The 19,328-nt window shown below is 40.3% G+C and overlaps 1 protein-coding gene across 7 annotated transcripts in view; it reads right to left on the bottom strand.

The window, feature by feature from the left end:
• The window catches only part of ptprub (protein tyrosine phosphatase receptor type Ub), a 411,243-nt gene that overhangs the window by 80,359 nt on the left and 311,556 nt on the right, over positions 1 to 19,328 (bottom strand). For 4 of the 7 annotated variants that reach the window (XM_014169409.3, XM_082963807.1, XM_014169427.3 and 1 more), the window contains 3 exons: positions 18,304 to 18,442; positions 11,274 to 11,303; positions 10,953 to 11,110 (listed from right to left, as the gene is read on the bottom strand). In XM_014169409.3, the coding sequence (XP_014024884.1) occupies positions 10,953 to 11,110; positions 11,274 to 11,303; positions 18,304 to 18,442 (327 nt within the window). Of the gene's footprint in view, positions 1 to 10,952; positions 11,111 to 11,273; positions 11,304 to 15,060; positions 15,142 to 15,502; positions 15,674 to 18,303; positions 18,443 to 19,328 lie in introns of those variants that run through there. The other 3 variants (XM_014169418.3, XM_014169437.3, XM_082963821.1) reach the window with 2 other exon arrangements.

Below are 19,328 nucleotides of genomic sequence, written 5' to 3'. Positions count from 1 at the left end.
ACGTGACAGACGTGACAGAGTCTGGAGACGCCGTGGAGAACGTTCTGCTGCCTGCAACATCCTCCAGCATGACCGGTTTGGCGGTGGGTCAGTCATGGTGTGGGGTGGCATTTCTTTGGGGGGCCGCACAGCCCTCCATGTGCTCACCAGAGGTAGCCTGACTGCCATTAGGTACCGAGATGAGATCCTCAGACCCCTTGTGAGACCCCTTGCTGGCCTTCCCTGTAGCTCAGTTGGTAGAGCATGGTGTTTGCAACACCAGGGTTGTGGGTTTGATTCCCACGGGGGGCCAGCACAGGGAAAAAAAATGTATGAAATTAAATGTATGCATTCACTACTGTAAGTCGCTCTGGATAAGAGCGTCTGCTAAATGACTAAAAATGTAAAAAATGTAAATCATATGCTGGTGCGGTTGGCCCTGGGTTCCTCCTAATGCAAGACAATGCTAGACCTCATGTGGCTGGAGTGTGTCAGCAGTTCCTGCAAGAGGAAGGCATTGATGCTATGGACTGGCCCGCCCGTTACCCAGACCTGAATCCAATTGAGCACATCTGGGTCATGTCTCGCTCCATCCACCAACGCCACGTTGCACCACAGACTGTCCAGGAGTTGGCGGATGCTTTAGCCTAGGTCTGGGAGGAGATCCCTCAGGAGACCATCTGCCACCTCATCAGGAGCATGCCCAGGCGTTGTAGGGAGGTCATACAGGCACGTGGAGGCCACACACACTACTGAGCCTCATTTTGACTTGTTTTAAGGACATTACATCAAAGTTGGATCAGCCTGTAGTGTGGTTTTCCACTTTAATTTTTAGTGTGACTCCAAATCCAGACCTCCATGGGTTGATAAATTTGATTTCGATTGATTATTTTTGTGTGATTTTGTTGTCAGCACATTCAACTATGTAAAGAAAAAAGTATTTAATAAGATTATTTCATTCATTCAGATCTAGGATGTGTTATTTTAGTGTTCCCTTTATTTTTTTGAGCAGCATATTATAGTATCCCCTCTTTGCCAGTGAGTCTCTTTTGTTCAACAAAAAGTTCAGTAATAGACCCATGTAATTCCAGTTCATATTGCGAGGGTTGTTTTGTTTGCACAATGCGCTGTCAGTGCGTCTGCATATTGTCTATAAAAGTGGATCCTCATGATTGCATTGTCCTTCCTTTTTAGACCACATAGGCCTAATAAAATACTTCAAATGGTAGACCAACAGCTGAGTCTGGGACTCTCTCTCTCTCTCTCTCTCTGTGGTGACTTGAAGAGTAAAGTTAAGGCCTCAACATCTTGCTTAATTTATCTGAACTAACATCTGAATTTCTGTCGCTGTCCATTTCAAAATTGCTGAATGACTTGGCCTACCTCATCGCAGCTCGTTTTTCTTGCACTTGCTTATACATAGAGCTAAGCGGTAATTATATAAGAACAAACATTGTGAATTTACTGAACATAAATGTAATAATGTTTGAGTATTATTCCAAAGGGAAAACTCATGTCGACATTCATTATTATTGAAGGAGAATGTGGTTCTTATCCAGTTACATAAATCAACACGGAGTCAATAGAAACCATATTTATTTAATCAAGTCAGCCATAAGCTCTGCTCTCGGGACAGCTTTATGTGGACCTAAACTTTTGTGGGCACCGTTTGTCAGTTATAGTGCATTAACTGCATTTAATGTGTTGTTTAGAGAGAAAAAAAATGGGTTGTTTGACATGCTAAAATCGCCACTGCATAGGCTATAGGTATATAGAAAAATGGTGTCAGATTGAACCCAGCTATTGTATGTATTATTTAAGTTGCTGACAGTAAAGTGAGATTGGTTTGTTATATAGGTTTGTTTGGTTAGTAATATTTGATTGAGATGACACCATCCAATCTCTCTTTGATTAACTATTAAGTACATTAGGGCCGGTTGTATAAAACATCTTAAGTGTTTACCTTAAGGAATAATTTCCCCTTACCTAATGGAATTGTTTAAGGGTGTTGCATAGGGCCCCTCAAATATTTCCTTAGTTTGAAGGGATGTATGGCAGAAAGCGTTTCTGGTTACCATGGAGACAGCCGGATTCACTGACTAAACTCAAAGAGATTGCTTTCATTTTGTGAGATAGCAAAATAAAACTTCTACAAAACTTCTACAATCAAGACAGGATAACCAAATTGCTTCAGAAGGAAATAAACCACATTTCTTGTAGTTACTTTTTTCTCAACTTGTTTATATTACTTTCTAGTACATCAAGCTAGCTTACAGAGTAGCTGGGTGATTCTGCAACTACGATCACTTCTATGTCCTCAGGGTCAATTATGGGGATTTAAAAAAAAAAAGTTTATTCTTTACATGTTAACCTGTCTGGGCTAGGGGGCAGTATTTTCACGGCCGGATGAAAAACGTACCCAATTTAAACAGGTTACTACTCTGGCCCAGAAACTAGAATATGCATAGTATTAGTATATTTGGATAGAAAACACTCTGAAGTTTATAAAACTGTTTGAATGGTGTCTGTGAGTATAACAGAACTCATATGGCAGGCAAAAACCTGAGAAAAATCCAAGCAGGAAGTGAAAAGTCTGAGAATTGTAGTTCTTCTTTTGATTCTCTATCGAAGCTACAGTGTCTGTGGGGTGAGGTTGCACTTCCTAAGGCTTCCATTGGCTGTCTAAAGCCTTCAGAAAGTGGTTTGAGCATTTTCCTGTCACTAGGAAGATAATAGGAGCTCAGTTTCTGAGTGGTCTGCCTGGCAACAAAGGGATTGAATATGCGCGGTCACGCGAGCACGCCGTTCATTCTTTTTCTTCTTGAATGAATATGCTATTGTCCGGTTGGAATATTATCGCAGTTTTACGTAAAAAATACCATAAAGATTGATTTTAAACAGCGTTTGACATGCTTCTAAGTACGGTAATGGAACATTTTGATTTTTCGTCTCTCGTTCCGCGCTCGCGTGTTATGCCTTTGGATAAGTGATCTGTACGCACGAACAAAACAGAGGTATTTGCACATAAATATGGATTATTTCGAACAAAAAAAACATTTCTTGTGGAAGTAGCAGTCCTGGGAGTGAATTCTAACGAAGATCAGCAAAGGTAAGAGAATATTTCTAATACTAATTCTGAGTTTAGGTTGCCTCGAACTTGGCGGGTGTCTGAATAGCTCACCGTGATGGCTGAGCTATGTACTCATCTCTATGAAAGTATTTTAGCTACTTTTCAGATGCATTTTAAACCTCAATTTCACTGTTTTACCTTTGTCCTTGACCCAAACTTTTGAGTTTCTACTATGTTTTTCAATGAGAAAACAATAATTGCACATTATAATGTTATCTACTAGAGAAAGTCAATTAAATAAAATCTATATCAATATTTATTGTGAGTATGCCCTTTATATTGTTGACACAACATATACCTGTCCTTTGGTAGTGGTGTCATTTCCACCAGAGGGCAAATTCCTCATTAATAAAGTTTTGTCAAGAGAATGTTAACTTAGTTACCATGGAAAGGTATTGCAACACTGAAGCACATCACTGCAGTGGATAGTTGTTCCAGATGTGATGTCCAGAAGTTGAAGCAAAATCATGGAAAATATTGCTTGTGTAGAGAATATTTTTATTGTCAGTCATTTCCAAACAGGTTATAATTTCTTTAATTTGTGGTAGACTTTTGAGAAAAAAAGTGTATGTTATGTATTTAGTGTAAACTATATGCTAGCCATAATACTAGCCAAAGCAGTCTGTCATTTTTTGCCCAAAACTGTAGAAGTGTCATTTCCATGACAGTCATTTCCATCACAAACTTAACAGTGGTGGAAATGACAAAAATCTATTATGTTATTACTTTGTACTTTTTTTTTTACTTTAGGTTTATTTCATCATGCTTTAAATTAATTGAATCTAGAAAATGCTCCAAGGTGTGCACAAGTTGAAAAAACTTAAGTAGTATTGTTCTCTGCTTTTAAAAGATGCCACATAAAACAGCATCGAAACAAAATAAAAAATAAATATCCTATTCGATACCAGGAACATCTGCAAATAGACAGGGAGAGATACAGGAAGAAAAAGAAAAGGGAGAAGTGAAATCTATCTCTGAGTTTACAAAGCGAAAACAAAGAAGCAAGGGAAGGAAATGGAAATGCAACCAACGGAATAGAAGACAGATTTCAAAGAGAACAGTTGCAATGGAGACCTACCTATCAGGCAACACACCACCTTAGTCACCAGATGACTTGCAGCCAGAGCATGAGGTCAACATACCTGCCCCTAACTTACCTGCCCCTAACTTACCTACCTCTAACTTACCTACCCCTGATGCATGCCCTGATACCCCTTCCTCATCATCTGCAACAGGATTGAGAAGTTGAATACTTGCTGGAAGGAAAAGGTTTGGAAGAGGTCACTCAAAAACAGATCTTTGCATGACAAATGTCAAACTTTATAAACTTTATGGAAAGCTGAGAAATACAAAATAATGTATGATCAACTGATGAAGTAAATGGAGAGACAAGATTCCCCAAAGACAAAACAGGAATTGAAGGGAACTCCGAAGGATTTTATTGTTTCAAAATGCCTGGTCAAAGGGCAAATGAAAACAGGCCAACAAATCTTCAATACTCCAGGGAAAAAAGTGTAACATAATTACAAAGCCACAGAAGAGAAAATCACTAGATTCTATGAACGTGATGACAACAGTAGAGCAACAGAGAAAAAGGACACACTAATGAGGAACAAGAAGAAAATCCGTAGTGCTTCTTGAATGGCACAATTTAGAACCTATATCAGAATTTTAAGAGGGAATATTCAGAGATGAAAATGTCCAATTAATTCTGCAGAAGGCATCCTTTTTGGGTTGTCAAGCCAACAGTCCAGGATAGGGACACATGCCTCTGCAAAACCCATGCAAACCTCCAGCTCATGGCAGTAAATCTACAGCGTCACAAAGGGTTCAGCTGCAGCAACATTGAGAACCTTACTGAGTCTTTGTGCTGTGAGAACCTGACGAAAAAGTGCATGTACAGAGTGCTCCCTTTGCCAAGCAAAATAGCTTACATCTGCTGGTGAGCAGACATGGTGGTTTGAGTTGAAAAACAAAGCTGAAGAGAGAGAAGGAAAAACCAAGAGGGAAACATGGAGAAGTTCACTGTACATTTGACAGTAAAAGAAAAGGTGTGTGGAACACTACAGATTCTACTGGAGGACTTCTCCAAAGGATTGAAAGAGAAGTTGGGGGAAATACGTGTACAACATTTAACATCAATACTCCAAACTGAGAGAATTAAAAGAGAACCTCCAGAAAGAGGAGATCATCGTGCATATTGACATTGCAAAGAACTGCCTGTATAATTACACGAGTGAAATACAGGCGTTCACTTTGGTGATTCTCACAAGCAGGTGAAACTCCACACCCGTGTTGGACATATCCCAAATTATACAGTTTCTCTTTGCTCATTGAGCTCTTCTATGCGAATGACCCCCATGCAATCTGGGCCCATATCGCAAAAACACTGGCCTACTTCCTTGAGCTCTGCCCATCGGCTACTTTTGGAAACTTACTTTGTCTTAAATTAATTAAAAGTTTAACAATGGTTGTTGTTCAAACTGTTTGTAATAAGATATTGTTTTCATACGTTTTTTTTTTTTTTTTTTTTTACATTGATGTAATTTCCACCACACCCATATTTTTGGGGTAAATTAGTATATTATGTATAATTTACATTGATTGAATTGTTTTAGATAGGGAAATCATATGGTTGTTATCATAATCTCTCAAAAAGATTGGGTGGAAATATCTCATTTTTCATGATAAATACATTTTTTTCAGTTTATACATTGTGTTTAATTATTAATATTAGAAAAAGTTTAATAATGACTTAAAATATTATTCAATACAAATGAATGTACAAATGTGTAAATTAATTTTATTATATTTAATTCAACTAAAATTGCCATGATGGAAATGACATTTGTCTATGGCTGTCTGAGAAAAATGACAAAAATATATACATTCCTGAATACTACGATCGCAGCCATTATCAGATATTATTTCTAAACAAATCAAAGACAAGTATAATAGTGGTAAAATTGTGTTTCTGTAAGTTTCACTTCTGAAAGCTTGCATGGACAAAGTGCCCTAAGTTGCAGAATCACCCAGCTAAAGATAACTAGCCAGTTAGCTTTGTAGCCATGGATTGTGTACCTTCCAATATTTAGCTAACTACAGTAGCTGGTTGACGTTTCCCTTTTGTAACCAGAGCAGATGAAGGCAACATTCACCTCCACAAATGCTATTTACATTGATACTGAATGAAGCAGTTAAGGGACCTCATGGGCACCCTTAACTTTTTCACTTATTTAAAGTTTAAAGTTAAGGAAACTTTAAGGGAGAAGATAGGGGGGGAAATTAACTTAAGGTGTTTTACAGTGGTTGCTCCACAAAAAATGTTGCGATTTTACTGCGGTACTTAGAGGTCATTTGTGGTTTAGTACGGTACCCTGTGTCACCACTTCATTGCTCCAGACCAGCGCAAGGGGGAGTTAGAGCACTGATTATGCTTTTGGGTCCTAATGTGTCCAATTGACAATGAATGGGCGACATAAACCTAAATAGAAACTGATAATTGTTCACAACTTCAGTATTACTTACTAAAACTGTTACACTAAGGTTTTTATTATTTTATTAGGATTATTTTGCTCTTACTGTAGTACTGTAGGTCACTCCCGACTGGTCACGTTGTACAGCGCCTGAGTGGTGCAATGGTCTAAGACTGTGTTGCAAGCTGTGTTGCTACAGATGCTGGTTCAATACCTGTGCTGCCCTCGACTGGGAGACCCATGAGATGACTGTAGGTTTTTCTCACTCTAATTAGACCTCTCTGGGAAAGGCGTCCCGTCAGCGAGACACCTGTCGACAGCTTCCGGTGAAATTGGAGGGCGCACAATTCAAATAAATAATCATAAAAATTATGGATAATAAACATCTAGGTACATACAAGTGTCCTATATCGGTTAAATGCTTAAATTATTGTTAATCTAACTGCATTGTCCGATGCGATTGTTTGAGGACGGCGCGCCACATCAAAATATTTTTTACCAGCACAGGCTTCGTAAATTTCACAAATAGCGATTAAATATTCACTTTTTGAAAATGTTCTTCTGATTTGCAATCCCAAGGGTCCCAGCTACAACATGCATGGTCGTTTTGTTAGATAAAACCCTTCTTTATATCACAAAAAGTCAGTTAGTTGGCACCATTGATTTGAGTAATCCACTCGTTCAACGTGCAGAGAAAGGAATCCAAAAAGCTACCGCTAAACTTTGTTAAAACAAGTCAAAATATGTTTCTATTTAATCCTCAGGTACCCTAAAATGTAATTAAACTATAATATTTAATACGCAAAGAAGTATGTTCAATAGAAAAGCAAAATTATCAAGTGCGCGTCCTCTTTGTCAGGCAACTCAAAATTCTTCCTCGTTTGGGAAGAAACAAGCCTGAAACCTTGAACAAAGACTGTTGACATCTAGGGGAAGCCATTGGAATTGCATAGGACCCATAGCTTTCTATTGAAAGAGCATGGGCTCTCAAAAAAAAACATCTGGTTGGTTTTTCTTTGGATTTTCTCCTACCATATCAATTGTGTTATAGTCTCATACACTATTTTAAATTTGCACAAACTTCAAAAGTGTTTTCTATCCAATGTTACCAATTATATGCATATTCTGGCTTCTGGGCCTGAGTAACAGGCAGTTTACTTTGGGCACGTCAGTCAGACAGGAACTGGAGAAAAATAGACCCTAGCCTGAAGAAGAAATATAAATAAATAATTAAATGGCTTTATTTACAAATTAGTAACGTCTCACCCCATGTTCATGAACGACCCTTTTCCTCTCTCATTTTAAATCTCCAAAATATAGTTTTTTGAACAAAGCGATTATTATTATTATTATTATTATTATTATTATTATATAAAAGCCCTTTGGATATTCTCACATATATATTATTAATCCTGCTTTTAGCATATATATTGGTCATAGCCCCTGAGTGGCGCACAATGGGATTGCCTTGCAGTTCTCCAGCTGTATCCACTGAAAGTGCACGAGGTTCAAGGCATGAGGGCAAGGGGCACGGCATAGGTCGCAGAGCCGCACACAGAAGACAGACTTAGCCCATGGAGGAGGAGGGAGTGGGGGTGGACTCCCACCCCACCACACTTGGTAGTACAAAGCAACACTTTAAGGGGCATTGCACTAATAATGGCGCTGACTAGGGAAACGTTCCCGCTGTTCTAGCAGGTAGCTGGACAATAGACTTGCCTAGATGGAGGGTAGGGGGAGAATTCTATCGTCAAATGTATTTCTAAGTTAGGTTCTTAGTTAATAATACTTATGTATTAAAAAACAGAAATAAATGTTTTGGCCTTTACAAATATTATTTTGGCCTTTTCAGATAAAAAAAAAGGGAAAAAAAGGAGCGATTGTAAACTAAATAACCTCCAAATTAACGTTATATATTATCAAGTTGATGGCACAGTCATGTATGCGGCACCTACATAAAGCTGAGTGACTCACTCATTCATGGCCTTGGATCAAAATAAATAAGTACCAACGTTCTTTCTGATAGTCTAATAAATAAATGTTTTGGTTATCCTGACCTGGACACCATGTACAGTATTATAATGGCCCATTATGGGCTATTAGCAGGACAATATACCTTTACCAACACCTCTCTGTATTTTGATACTTTGTGGATGGGGCCTCCCCAGTGGCGCAGCTGTCTAAGTCACCGCATCGCAATGCAAAATCCGTTGCTACAGATACCCGTGCCGACCGCCACCGGGATACCCATGAGGTGGCTTTTGGTTTTAATTTAGAATCCTCCAATCCTCTATATGTAATTATTGGCGGAGAGTCACGTCATATTTTTAGATATACTGTAGGCCTACCGTAGGTGACATGAGTCTCACTAGTGTTGAGTAATGTTCTGTTAAAAGTGGTGTAGGTCTTATTTATTTAAAGTGCATATTGACGTTAGAAACAATAGGTTTTGAAGCATTAGCCTACAACTATTTTATCTCCGTTTTGCGCTGCTCTGAGACAAGCATGGGGACTGGTCTTGATAAATCAATGACATTTTTATTTTGACTGAATCTCCGTTTGGGTATTGTTTAGACTAAAATTATGGTGTAGAAATGTTATGCTCTTAGTGTAACCTTTATTTAACTAGGCAAGTCAGTTAAGAACAAATTCTTATTTACAAGGACAGCCTACTCCTTCCTCCCCATTGGGGAATTGAACGCCGGTCTCAAGCGTTCCCGTGCACAAGATGGGGATTCTTTAGCTAAATAGCCCAGTACTGTGTAGCCTACAGTACCTACAGCGCCATATTTTCTGTTCCATCCTAACGGAAACCCAGAGGGTTTTTCGTTTTTCTTGGAATATAAACACCATAATATTAATCAAATGAATCCCAAACTCTAAAAGTAATTGGAAAGGTAGATACAAATTATTTGTGACATTGTGGTTACAATAAAGAATGTAAACAAGATGCTGTGTTTTTATTTACAGTAGTGATGGACAGCTGGTGGCATTTTGAAAACAGGTTTTCAAACACTTGTAGCCCGATTATCAGGACAATAGACTCTTTATTGCCCGGCTACTTTAGGTGTGAACATCTCCCTACCTGCAATGTATTCGATGCTTAAGTACTCTGAAGTGCTACATTTGTAACTCAAAACAGCAGTACAGTATTTCTTCATCAACATCTTTATGCTTTCGTTAATAAAATAACTAGAAAGACATTCAAAATGCAGATGGTTATTTAAACTACATTTTAGTTGCACTTCCACCCTGCTCTACGACTACGGGTAAAACCTTGCCGAGATGATCAATGTATTTGTTGCATTGTAGTATCATCAATTTCTCCAGCCAAAATGTCTTGATGGCCTCAAAAGTTTGTACACACCTACTCATTCCAGGATTTTTTCTTAATTTTTACTATATTGTAGAACAATATGAAGACATCACAACTAAAAATTAACACATATGGAATCAGTTAAGAACAAATTCTTACAAGGACAGCCGACTCCTTCCTCCCTGTCGAGGAATTGAACCCCGGTCTCCCGCGTTCCCGCGCACGACACAGTGACTCTTTAGCTAAATAGCCCAGCACTGTTGGACAGTGCCATATTTTCCATTCCGTCCTAACGGAAACTCAGAGGGTTTTTCATTTTTCTTGGAATAGAAACACCATAAAATTAATTAAGCAACATTTCTTAAAATCAGTCTCATATACTATGTTCTTACAAAAAAGGTTTTAAATTCTCTAGTACAGCCACTATTGAAGGCTATCAAATGCCTCTCAAAGATACCCTTTGGTGGTCAAACTAGCATTAATGGTACCAGTGGTTGGCACTTAAATAACTTGCCATAGAATTTTGCAGCATCGCGCAAGCTGTGCTCTAGTATGCTGCAACTTTTAAAGGACAAACCACTGTATGCAACTGAGCCCAGGACATGAAAACCAAGATGATTTCTTTCCTTTTCTGTTATGCACCTTCATATTTCAAGATATCGAGAAGGAAGACGACTAGAATTACAAATCATTTTCTTGCCTGAAGGTGTTCCACTTTACTTCTGTTTGCAATTTTCTTTTTCTCGTTATATTATTTTAGACTATGGATCTGCTGCAGGGAGTATAGCCGCTTCTGAGGTATATGAAGCTTTTCTAAGACTAAATGGATGTTGTGGGAGGTATGAAGTTCACACACAATATTGTGGGAGCATTTGATTAACATTTTGGGAAAAACTTGTCCTAAGTGATTATGTTGAGTGAATATTTTAGACCTCAGGTTTTCCACGGATTAATCATAGTTTGATTACAGGTGTCTTGTTTTTATTTGAAAGCACATACTGCAGGTGTGTGTGTGTGTGTGTGTTTATGCCTGTGTATGTGTGCGTCTTACTGCGCGTGCTGCAGGTGTGTGCCATGCGTGCTGCAGAGAGGGCCATGCGCTCATCCTCCTGCAGGGTACTCTGGTCAGTGAAACTGCGCTCCATCGAACCCATGTGACTCTTCTCCTGACGGTACGTTATGGGTGTCTTATTTATGTTCACTGGCTTCCTACAAACACATAGAGGGAGATAGAGAGAGTGGGAGGGGAGAGGGGGATAGAGAGAGCAACAGTTTTATTTGCCCACAAACCATTCATTGGCAGCCAGAGAGCACAAGTGGTGAATGACCGATTGGCAAAACAATGGAAAGGTAGGAGGGTGGCGTCACTTACGGATAGTAAGAGTAAGAGTAGTAGTCCCTTCTGGCGAGTGAGCGGGAGGGAGGGCAGAGGGAAAAAAAATCAAGAGAACGAAGATATAAAATGCAAGAAACGCCGGCCGAGGGATGGATTCATTAAAGTGAAAATGGCAACGGTCTCTGCAACGTCTGCTTGGACTGTGTGACTCACACATTTACCACATGGTGACAGGACCAAACCACAGCCAAAGCAGCTAGACCAGCCTCTAATTGAATGTCACTGCTTTCCCCTTTAACGAGTAAACCATGTCGCTTCCTGCCAGAGCAAATGTAGCAATCATACCGCTAAGAGCTAACTTCATGGTGGCTTAGTGGAGTAATCTGGAATAATGTGTTGGGGCAAGCAGCACTAGCTGCTTTCTTCTCCAGGGTTGTGTATGCCATAGGTGTGGACTCGAGTCATATGACTTGAGACTTGACTTCATTGAAAATAAAATACCTTGAGACATATTTTTCATAGGCCTTGATACACTACATGACCAAAAGTATGTGGACACCTGCTTGTCGAACAGCTTTCACTCTTCAGGGAAGGCTTTCCACTTGCTTCCATTCAGCCACAAGAGCATTATTGAGGTCGGGCGCTGATGTTGGGCAATTAGGCCTGGCTTGCAGTCTGTGTTTCAATTCAGCCCAAATGTGTTAGATGAGCTTGAGGTCAGGGTTCTGTGCAGGCCAGTCAAGTTCTTCCACACCGATCTCGACAAACCATTTCTGTATGGATCTCGCTTTGTGCATGGGAGCATTGTCATGATGAAACAAGAAGGGCCTTCCACAAACTGTTGCCACAATGTTGGAAGCATAGAATCGTCTAGAATGTCATTGTATGCTGCATTACATTAAGATTCCCCTTCACTGGAACGTCACTAGAGATTCATGGATAAGCCTAAGCCTAAGCCTAAGCCTCCCAGGATCCCCCAGGATTTTTTTTAAAGCCCACAAAACATATTTTCATCATGTATTTTTAAAGTAACAATGGGTGTAAAATCTATCAAAATAAGGTTATTTTTGGTCAAGGTTGGCTAAAAGTATACCAGTCTCATAGTTTGTGTGTAATGAACACGATGGGAGACAGAGAGCTGGTTTCAAGCGCAGGGCGCAGCAGGTGTTTATTGGTAAAGGACCACAGGAGGAGGCAGGTAGCTGGGTCCAGGGTCAGGCAGAAGGTCATACACAGGGGGTCCAAAAAGGCAACAGTACAGGCAGGGAAAAGGCTAGTAACGTCATCTAGGAGATCAGGTTGATAACAGGAAATCCAATAGTCTAAAGTACAGGTAGGGAATAGGCAAAAGGCGTCGTTAGTGAGGCAGGCCAAAACTATCATACACGGGAGGATTAAATTACGGGAGAGAGAGATGCAGGTCATGTTATACCATTAGAAAAACAGTATCATCCACAAAGGGGCAAAACTAAATTCAACTAATGAGCTAACTAAAATACAAAATAATTAGGAATAAAATCTGATAAAAAAGGAAGATCCCAAACAAATATTACAACCTATATTAAGGAACTGCTCCTCCTGCTTCCCTCATTTGATGCTTATTTTTTGGGTGGATGCATCAAAGTGTACCTCCTATTTTTAAAAGATGGCAAAGCGGTCAATGACACTATTGTGGCTTAGCGGCCCAAACACTTCACCCTCAATGGACATGGCTGCAAGACTTGCAAGCCTTTTCTGACCCATTGTCTTACGCAACCAGGAGTGCATACGGCGCAGTGCACTAAAGGACCTTTCACAGGAGCAGGAGAATTGTGAGGGCAACCTGAATGATTTCCTTCAGAGAAGGAACCATATCATCATCCATGAGGTTATGCACAGCAAGCATATCTTTGGGAGGACATCTAGCCTCTCTTTTCCAGGCAAGAAAGTTTCTGGCCACCAACAGCTCTTCTGTTTTAACATCAATACAGGTAGTGCTTGGTAAACTCAGTTCAGCATGATGTATCGAGGATTTTTTTTTATTTTTATTGGGGCTACATGCATGTATGCCTTTGAGCAGACCTGCATCTACAGTCGAGAATCGCTGGTCAAGCTCACAAACCATCCTGTCCAAGCAGGGAAGCAACAACTCTGTTTTCATTGTTTGGGAACATGACAATTATGTGCGTAAACCCAAGGAAGTCTTGCTGCATCTGCCTCTGGAATATTGGCAATTTCACAGAGTGCTTTGGTTCTGTCAAAGTTCTGTGGCAAATGCATCTGTGCGTTTGCCTATCAGTGTGTCACATACAGCTTGTTTGCCAAAACAAGCTTCTGCCAGGTCTACAGTCTCTTTCTGGAGGAACTTATGTAGTCCCTCAGTTATAGAAAGAAGGAACTGAAACATCAGTAGCAAATACACGGTGGAGAACTTATGAAGCTTTGCTCTCAGACCAACAGCCATGGGGGACCCAATGGCAGATAGACAATCAAAAATAGCAGTTAAAGTGTCCAGGATTGCATTTATGGACCGCAGCTGGCACGCCCAGTGAGTGTTTGAGAGCTGTACAAGTTCTGCTGATGCTATTCTAAGTTTGAACTTGTGGTTAACTAGGGATTTACTGAAAAACGAATACACATTCACCAAGAAACTGAAATGGTGTCCGTAATCTCTTGAGCACAGCATTCGATCATGTCATTCTGAGATTCTGGAGAGAGATACGTCGCATTTGATGGAGTATGGTACCTTTGCAGGAAAGGGTCAAACTCCTTCAAAAGCTCCATACATTCAAGAAAGTTCCCTCTATTTATGCTTTCACTAGATTCATCATTGGCACGGAAAGAGAGTCTTCCTAACATTGAGGTGACCGCAACAATTCTCCTCAGATACTCCCTTCTCTCTGCAATATCACTAGCAGATGTTAAAGAAAGCATTTTTCAAAATTTTGCAGCCATTACTGACAAGAGTGAAATGTAATGTTTTTGCCCCCCAAAAAATCTAAAAGAAAGCTTTTGTTGACAGAGTACTCTACCCAATTGTATTTCTCAAACCAGCAGTGCTGAAATGCCCTTTTCTGTGTACCAAAACTTTTGTGGGGTTAGCTATTCAGCTTCACTTGTCTGGGCCCAGTGTCTTTGTCACCTAAATCACTCTCATTTCTGGAAGGAGTTGCTGCAGCAGCTTGATTACTTTCTTTCTCTGGATGGGTTTGTTGTCCCTCCCTGTCTGGATGGGTTTGTTGTCCCTCCCTGTCTGGATGGGTTTGTTGTCCCTCCCTGTCTGGATGGGTTTGTTGTCCCTCCCTCTCTGGATCTGTTTGCTGTCCCTCCCTCTCTGGATCTGTTTGCTGTCCCTCCCTCTCTGGATCTGTTTGCTGTCCCTCCCTCTCTGGATCTGTTTGTTGTCCCTCCCTGCCTGGATCTGATCAGTGTTCCTCTTGCTCTGGATCGGTTTCTTGTCCCTCTTTCTCTTGGCATGCTTGCTCTCGCTCACTTACACAGCTCGCATGTTGATCTCTGCCTTGCACAGAAGCCTCTCTTTCTACATGATCCTTTAAGATATCATGAACATCATTTATTTATGCCTAACAAAAGTAAGACATATGCTGTCATATGCAGTACAAATTTAACTGAAAGCTTAAACATCTACTCTTTTTTATCACTAACCTTCATCAGACATGCTCCCTCAGCCCTGTCAGCCTCCAGCTTCTTTCCCTCATTCTTGTCTACTGCGTTTTGAAATGTATTGTTACTAAACTCATATTTACAATAACTCAAGGCTTAATAGGTGATTAATCAGTTTAAGTTTTAATTTGTTTGAACTGGTAAAATCTTCATTTCTCACCGGATTGGCCTTTGGCAGAGCTGCTGGCACTGCCTCTCGAAGAATTTCCGTATATCCATCTGACGTTAGTCGTTAGCTAGCCTACAGTTGAGAAATTGAGGATAATACAATGACATTGTGATCAACACTATTTCCTACTGATAATTGTTTTGCAATGGCCTACTGAATGAAAGCAATTGAGTATGAAAAGACATGTGCACGAGGTTACGTCATCTGTCTCATTTATAGCCTGGCACAGATGGCAAAACTGCATTAAATACAATGTTAATTAGATATCATCGCCACATAACTTATGTCGAATTTAAAAGACAATGTTAACCGTTAGCTAGCTCGCAACATCTGTTACACTGTAACTTACAGGAAGCCTCAAATAAAAATGTATTGGTCAACAAAGCTTTGATTATGACAAGTCTATAGTAGTGAATTCTCTGTTCTAACTTACCACAAATTCACATCGTAGCCTGTCTGCATGAATCCGTCCTCTCAGAGCCTTTTCCTGTTCGTTTACTGTTAGCTAGCAGTCTCAAGCCACAGAAGTAGCTTACGTTAACCAAAATGTTAGCTACAAGTAGGCCTAACAGTCACTAGCGCGTGCAGCAGCAGCCTCCCCCAGGTCCTAGTGCACGCCCAGTAAGAAGTTTAAGATGCGATGGAACGGCTGACGATAAAAGAAATCACAGAGAAAATATATTGACTGATATATTTATTTATTTAGGGGGGGGTCTAATGAATATTTTAATATTTTAAAATAGGCCTAGTGACGTCCCTGACTAGAACTAAGGGGCCTAGCCCGAACCATGAAAAACAGCCCCAAACCATTATTCCTCCTCCACCAAAGTTTACAGTTGGCACTATGCATTCAGGCAGGTTGCGTTCTCCTGGCATCCGCCAAACCCAGATTCATCCGTTGTACTGCCAGATGGTGAAGCGTGATTCATCACTCCAGAGAACGTGTTTCCAATGCTCCAGAGTCCAATGAAAGTCACTGAGCTAATGTTTGTTTATGGAGATTGTATGGCTATGTGCTCAATATTATAGACCTGTCAGCAACGGGTGTGGCTGAAATAGCCAAATCCACTAATTTGAAGGCGTGTCCACATACTTTTGTATATATAGTGTATTTTAATAGGCTACATATAGGGAAAGGGGGTTACCTAGTCAGTTGCACAACAATGCATGTAAACGAAATATGTATTTCGCATTTAACCCAACCCCTCTGAATCAGAGAGGTGCAGGGTCTGCCTTAATCGACATCATCAGCACCTGGGGAGCAGTTGTTGGGGGTTAACTACCTTGCTAAAGGTCAGAACGACAGATTTTTCCACATTGCCGGCTCGGGGATTTGAACCAGCAACCTTTCGGTTACTGGCACAACGCTTTTAGCTGCTAACCTGCCGCCCACAGTATGTTTGTTACACTGGTAAGGCATTTTTAACCGGAACCAACAGGAACCTTTAATTATATCCTCTCCATAGCCATGCAAATGTGACAGAGAGTGATGCAGTACTGATGCTTTAATAGACTGGAAACGATATGAACTGAGTTCTCCCTACAACATCCCTGCTATATGTGTAAATGTACACCTACCGGTAAAAAGTTTTAGAACACCTACTCATTCAAGGGTTTTTCTTTATGGAATCATGTAGTAACCAAAAAAAAGTGTTAAACAAATCCAAAAATATTTTATATTTCGGATTCTTCAAATAGCCACCCTTTGCCTTGTTGACAGCTTTGCACACTCTTGGCATTCTCTCAACCAGCTTCATGACGTAGTCACCTGAACAAGCATAGACCAGACTGAGTTATGATGGGGTTGGAACTAAGCTCATGAGGCATTTATATATCCCTCAAGAATTAGGGGTATATACAGTGCTCTCCGAAATTATTGGGACAGTAAATAATTTGTCTTTTGGCTCTACTCCAAAAGTTTGGATTTGAAATCAAACAATGACTATGAGATTACAGTGCAGAAAGTTACAGAAGCACAAATTGTATACCCACCAAAAAATGCTAACTTCCCCTGTTATTGTAATGGTGAGAGGTTAGCATGTTTTGTGTGTATGATATTTGTGCATCTGTAACTTTCTCACTCATCATGATTCACATTCATTTAGGATTATTTGTAATCATGGTAGCATCCACATTTATGTAGAAGTGATTAGAAACAGTCTACTCTTATTTACAATAAAAGTGACAAAATGTTTACCATTCATTTCTATTGGGCACAAAACCATCTGAAACACAACCAAAAAACAGCAAATGCACCCAACAAATGTGTAGTCACAAGCTTGATGTAGTCATTGCATGCTATGAATTTGGGAACACAAATACTTATTTTTTACTACTTTAATACACATTTACTTTAATACAAATGAATTTGTCCAAATACTTTTGCTCCCCTAAAATGTTGGGACTATGTACAAAAAGTTCTGTAATTTCTAAACGGTTCACCCAATATGGATGAAAATACCATTGTTTGATTTCAAATCCAAACTTGTCAAGTATACAGCCAAAAGAAGAACAAAAACTTCACTGTCCCAATAATTATGGAGGGCACTGTATCATTCATTTGAATGATACAAAAAAAAAATGTATTTAAATATCATAGAGGACCATTAAAAAGCAGGCAAAACCCAGAGACTCCCCTCAGGGCAGTGTTAAGTCACTCCTGTGAAAGGGAGTATATGAGTAGGGTGTAACATCTGGGTCATATACCACCATAAAAGGTGTGTGGGGCGACCCTCTCGTTTTCACCACCTGCGGGAAGGTGAGACCTTTGTGAGCTAGTGGCTAGGCTAATTATCTACCTTAAGCACACCTTTTCCCTCCCAATTAACCTCTCATTTATGGGTCACGCCACTGCCCGGCGTGTGTAATTAAATTGTATTTGCATTGAATTACATAATTCACACTAAGATAAGCTCTGCAGATGAGAACAGTGTGGTCCCTTTGATACACCATAAGGGAACGGTAGTGCATCTCTCTCTCTCCCTCTCCAAAACAACCTGGCCCTTTGGAAAGGCAAATACGAGTTCTAGGGAAGACTCGAGGGTAGAATCTAAAAAATAGCACCAACATTCTACAGATACACAAGCATGGTTTGTGTGGTCCAGAGAATTGTCAGTTAGGAAACAACTTATTTACCACCCTGTGTGGTAATCATGTGCCTCTGAGGAAAGTTACCTATTTGGCTAACTGAGTGAGGACCGAGGAGTGGGATAAAAATGTGGGCCAGTGACTCACCCCTTCCTGATTATGATGATGATGGCCCCCAGGAGAAGGATGAGCACCACCAGGCCCCCAGCACACACCCCCAGGATCAGCCCCATCTCCTCTGAGTGTTGGGACACCTCCAGAGCCCGTCGGTGGTCCTTACAGGCCGCTGAGAGAGAGTGATGAAGGGAGTAGGGGGGAAGCAGAGATGGGGAGGAATGAAGGGAGAGAGAAAGGAGGTGGGACAGAGAGGGGGGTAGAAAGAAAGAGAGCAAGAGAAAGAAGGAAGGAGAGATACAGACAGAGATGGTTGAGGGGGGGAAAATAAAAAAGGATACAGAGAAAGGAAGAAATATACAGGCTTAAAATGCAGGTCAATAATAACCAATGCGTATCATACACAACAGCCATCACTCTGTCAAATCCTGACTCGTAACATCACAATGGCTGCATTCACACTAACACCCTGACTGCTGAGAAAAGACAATGTTTCAAAACAGACTGACTCTTCACCGCCACATCTGTGCATTCATATGCACTGTTGAAATTATTTCTATGGCAGTATGTTTCAAGGGACGATTGTTACATATTGAAACAGTCTGGCTACCAGAATGTACAATAAAAACATTTACAAAAGGGTGTGTGGTGCCCACATTTTTAGCAGCCAATAGAGAATCACCATGACCTCACCGGCGCATCAGCTCCTGCTAATATAGACACCTTGTGTTCATTAGACAAAATAATTGGATGGGAGACACAAACAGACCACTGTCATGTGAGAGCTTTTCAATATGCAAATCATATTGGCTATTTCTCTGCTCTTTTAATAGCCATGGGGAAAGATTTGCGTCTCCTACGACAACAAAAGCCCTTTGTGTCTTCGAGTGATACACAGGATAGGAGGGATGAGATATACTGTATGAGGCCAGGGATAAAAGTTGTCTAGGACTGGGGGAATGTTTTGTGGAGGGTCTTCACAAACTTGCCACACTGAGTACCTGTTTCGGGTTCAACAGGCACCAAACAGAAGAACACAGACTGAAATAGAGTGCCTA

This window comes from Salmo salar, chromosome 02 (genome assembly GCF_965601325.2).
Source record: "Salmo salar chromosome 02, fSalSal1, whole genome shotgun sequence".
In the NCBI taxonomy this organism is placed as follows: domain Eukaryota; kingdom Metazoa; phylum Chordata; class Actinopteri; order Salmoniformes; family Salmonidae; genus Salmo; species Salmo salar.
This window is presented reverse-complemented; position numbering and strand designations above follow the sequence as displayed.